Source organism: Poromitra crassiceps, assembly GCF_964638095.1.
Source record: "Poromitra crassiceps genome assembly, chromosome: 18".
NCBI lineage: Eukaryota > Metazoa > Chordata > Actinopteri > Beryciformes > Melamphaidae > Poromitra > Poromitra crassiceps.
In genome coordinates this window covers 19712032-19717031 of record NC_139636.1, presented here as the reverse complement: position 1 = coordinate 19717031, position 5000 = coordinate 19712032, and the positions used below count along the sequence as shown (strand labels likewise).

The window sequence follows — 5000 nt, the reverse complement described above, 5'->3', positions numbered from 1 at the left end:
TAATCACACCACTGAGAGAAGGGAGGGGAGGGGAGAGAGAGAGAGAGAGAGAGAGAGAGAGAGAGAGAAATGCATTACATAATAAAAAGCTGCTGGCACCCTCTGTAAAAGAAAATATTGTATTAATTCATCACAGAGGAAAAATAAAGTCTAAGTATTCTGCTTCTGAACATCAACCTAACAATACAATGTACAGTATGTATCAGTTTACATCTAATTATAATGCATGATGGATACACTTGTATGCCTTACAGTAGATGTTTATCATTATATATATATATATATATATATATATATATATATATATATATATATATATATATATTGTGAGAGAGATAAAACACCACCGATGCAGCGGGAGAGGCCTGCGACTGGCCCAGTGATTTTACTAGTGGCCCATACAGTTCAGAAGTTATAGGCCAAAGTTGCTGTTATAGCGCCACCATCTGGTCAAGATGGGTGAGTGGCCTTGCATGAGTAGTGGGGTGCATAGGGACCCACCTGCCAAATTGCTCTGGGACTTACAGTTTCTGAGCTGCACATACTTTTAAGGCAGAAAAATTATTAGAATCGTTACAAATATGCTACAATAGGGTTCCTGCATTGCTTGGACCCCACCTGTAACTTTATCTCTAAAGTGCTTTTCAAAACAGATACCAAGTGCTCTACAATAAAGGGAAACATGGAGACAAAGAAAATAATACATTTTAATAAATCGTATAGGATGAAGGAATACAATATCTGATATAAAAGGAAAATAAGTACATCAAAGCAAGTCGATAAAAGCATGTTTTAGACATTGCTGGAATGTCACATTGTAGCATTACTGAGTGAAATTCCAGAGTGCCGTCACCAGCACTTTGTGGAGATCTTTTAAAAACATCACTTCACTGGGATGTCACATGCAACGTTGCATAGACTTTTCAATACAGCCTTGTAGCCATGTCTTTGTCACCTCATACAACCTTTGTAACAAAATGAGGAGAAACTACGGTACTTACATAACATTGCGACAGAAGAAAACTGCAGTAAATCATATTTTCAGGTGCATTCATTTATGCAACAAATTGTTTGTCAATGCAAAATAGAGAACCGCATTGACAAGTATTTTTCAACCAATTGGAATTGAAAACATGTTCTTTCCATATTAAGAAAAAACACCCTTATTCACTTCAACTATGTAGCCTACCTTCACCATACACATAGGACATAGTATGTCTTTAGAATATTTATCAATTTCATTTATTTTGAAATGTTGAAATCATGCTAAATGTTTCTCAGTCATAAACAGTGTAATTTGTGTACAAAACAACAAAATATTCTACACGTTATTTTTGAGTGATATGAATACTGCAAAATAGATGACAAGTCTCCATCCATTGGGTTACTGGTGCCACCCAGAGGATTCTGGGCTGTGGTCCTCGTCATCTGAGCGTGGATCCACATACATGTCCTCTGTGGAGTCCTCGCTGTCCTGGTCCATAACGGCCTGGTGAGGCATGACTGCAGTGTTGGACACTAAAACACACAAAGGCTGCCATGTAATGGGGAATGTACAGAAACATTTATTATATTAAATAAGCCCTGACGTGAACCAGGAGCTGCCTGACATTATCATGTGTTTTGCACTTTGCACTATACTTCCCAAAGACATTAAGCATCTGATGCAATGTATTCATTTAGAATCATTTAATTACAAGCTAAAGCTTTTTTGCTTTATAATTATTAATCATTTATAAATCAATAGTTTGTGTCAAATGTCTCTGGTAAGTAGCTGTGCAATACTTATTACAGTACTTATAATTTGCAGGGAGCCTCCACTTCTCAGGGTCTTGATTCACGCTCTCAGGGTTTATTTTGCAATAATAACTGGCTTGCTGTTACATTATCTCTTGCCTACATTATCATATCATAAAGGGAGATAAACATTTCAACACTGTGCTGTCGAAACGTCAGTGAATTGATCTGCACCAAATCAATATATTTTTTAAGATGACTTGGTGCTCCAGCACCCTCCTCCTTGATGCTGCTGTGTTCCTGACCTGTGAGCATCGGTCCTCATCTTTAAAACTAGTTTAACGTGTGAACTCTCTCAAGTAAAGACTGTTGTGAAAAATACCAACAGCTAAACAAATAGGGGTGTGGGAGCTTGTGCTCAGAGGGTTGTCAGTTTGAAGCGCAGGACTGGCTGGAAAAATGTGTGTGGGGACTGAGGATCCTGAGGATCTGAGGACTGAGGACTGAGGATCCCTCCTTCAACATCTACAGTAGGCTAGAGGTGCTTTTCGACTTTCCATGGAGAAATAAAGGTTCAAATAAGTAATTAGGGCTGGACGATATGGTTGAAATCATATGATAATCCTAAGGATTTTTCTCAATATCAATATAGATCACAATATGGTTCACGTATGCAAAATCACGTTAAATAATCAAATTAATGTTAACCGAATGGTAATAGGTGTGATTTCAAACAAAATGTGATGAGTTGGTAAAGTTCCAACTCTGGTTTCACTTCAGTTCCAACACACTGCCACTAGAGGGCGGCCTGCACCTACAAACACACCCTTTGACTGTCTTTCAACAGTCTGGAGCACAGTGCTGGTACTGAAACTTTGCATTTTCATTTAAATTGACTGATTTGAGCAGACACAGCATGAAGAGACAAGTCGATCTCTATTGAATCCAGCGTAGCATGGATCATTTATTGCCTACATCCACTAACATGCAATAGCAGATCTAACATGAGCTAGCTAACAAGCGTATGCTAAGTAGCATGCACGGCTGCGTAAAGTTACCCCCAAAATGTGGGAGAGAAGAGTAATCAACTAGGTCAGCACATGAGGCTGATAACCCCTCCCTGTGTCCCATAATGCCTTGCAAGCCACCTGAGACTGCACCTGTTTTGTTTTTGTAATAAAATAGGTTTCTTATAGCGCTGCCTTCCATTAATTTCAATACTAAAAGTAACGATAGAGGTGACACTTTGAGCCAGTATGGAGAGGTAATACACCTGCAGCAGGGTTGCATATTCCTGCTGTACAAAATCAATGTGGATAACATAAGTATACTAAACTATAATCAAAGAATACTGCTGGCAAAATCTCCCCATGTATATACAGTATACCTACATATATATACTGTATACACAGCGTGGCGTCAGTCAGTCCAGTGATGCTCTGTGGGTCTCCTAGGAACCCAGATCATGAACAACACAGTAGTGGTGTGGGTGCTTATGTGTGAAGATGGTATGATCACAACTAGAATCACAACTAACTTGATCTAGCTTTTATTTTCTAGTTGTAGCAATTCTTTTGAAATCTGGATTTTTCATCTATACACTGTAGATAAGTGTGATGTGTGTGAGGTGCACACCTGGATGGGCGGGAGGCAGCCTGTCTGAGCATGCTCAGTGAGGCGCAGTGGAGAAAGCAGCTGTAGCAAAGCAACATTACAGTCCCAAAAGGAGAGTGTTGTAGCCAGGGTGGGGAATAACCCCGGAGCGCGCGCGCATATATATATATATATATATATATATATATATATATATATATATATATATATATATATATTTCCCTAGCAACTATAAAGTTAGAGACAAAGGAGCTGACAACACCATTTCACAGTTCTACAGTGTGTTACTTCAGTAGTAGAAGTGCAGCATGTTTTCCTTGGAGATGGACCCAACACCTTTTCTGGATCAGTTGTTTGGGAACAGTTTGCACCTCTTCAGTATTTCAGAGTTTGCCGAGTTGTAGAGTTTCATTTTCAGAAAGCACACAGATGAAAATAGAGAAGAGAAATGAGTGGCGGGTGAGAGGATATTATGGGGATTGATTTAATACAGTGTAATTACACTACATGAGCTTCTTGCCAAGCAAACTCGTGTCTAGTCCACTTAACAAAGGGACTCAACTCATGTCTAGTCCACTTAACAAAGGGACTCAACTCATGTCTAGTCCACTTAACAAAGGGACTCAACTCATGTCTAGTCCACTTAACAAAGGGACTCAACTCGTGTCTAGTCCACTTAACAAAGGGACTCAACTCGTGTCTAGTCCACTTAACAAAGGGACTCAACTCGTGTCTAGTCCACTTAACAAAGGGACTCAACTCATGTCTAGTCCACTTAACAAAGGGACTCAACTCATGTCTAGTCCACTTAACAAAGGGACTCAACTCATGTCTAGTCCACTTAACAAAGGGACTCAACTCATGTCTAGTCCACTTAACAAAGGGACTAAACTAGTCCACTTAACAAAGGGACTCAACTCATGTCTAGTCCACTTAACAAAGGGACTAAACTCATGTCTAGTCCACTTAACAAAGGGACTATTTCTGCACTAGTCCTGTTTTCAATGCAGCTTCACTTCAGTGCCAACATCTTGAAATGAGGCAGGAAAGAAGCAAATATGTTTCAAGGAAATACTTGAAACCAGTTGAACTGCATTCAAAACAAGTGGAATTAAATTATCTCACCCTCACTGGCATAACTTGTCACTTGTTCAAATAAAAAATAAGATTTTAAAACTCAATACTATATAGACTAAATTGTTTGTTAAGATCTTCTTTTTACAGTGAAGCTGTTCGTTTCTTCTTCGTTACAGTGGGTAAGTCCAGTGTTAAATATCACACTGCCATTCTAAATGCCTGTGTGCTTAGAGTACTGGGAAGAGGAAGACGCACGCGGGCACACACGCACACACACACACACACACACACACACACACACACACACACACACACACACACACACACACACACACACACACACACACACACACACACACACACACACACACACACACACACACACACACACACACACACACACACACACACACACACACACACACACACACACAGGGAGAGAGGGAGACTTTCCCATCTACATTTTCCAGCCAGTCCTGACATTCAAAAGCAGTGACCTTCTGGTGGCAAACAATGAACGTGTAAAGATCCAAAAGAAAGGGAAGATAAAACGAACGACCAACCATGTGATG

General features: G+C 39.7%; 1 protein-coding gene across 1 annotated transcript in view; it reads right to left on the bottom strand.

Moving 5' to 3' along the window:
* Window positions 1–1384: 1384 nt before the first annotated feature.
* Window positions 1385–5000, bottom strand: part of LOC310792999 (ovochymase-2) — a gene marked incomplete at both ends in the record, with an annotated part of 16389 nt that continues 12773 nt past the window's right edge. The window contains 2 exons of the mRNA XM_083654751.1: window positions 1385–1518; window positions 4992–5000. The exon at window positions 4992–5000 is cut by the window's right edge and continues 177 nt beyond it. Coding sequence (XP_083510877.1) covers window positions 1385–1518; window positions 4992–5000 — 143 coding nt within the window. The remainder of the gene's footprint in view (window positions 1519–4991) is intronic.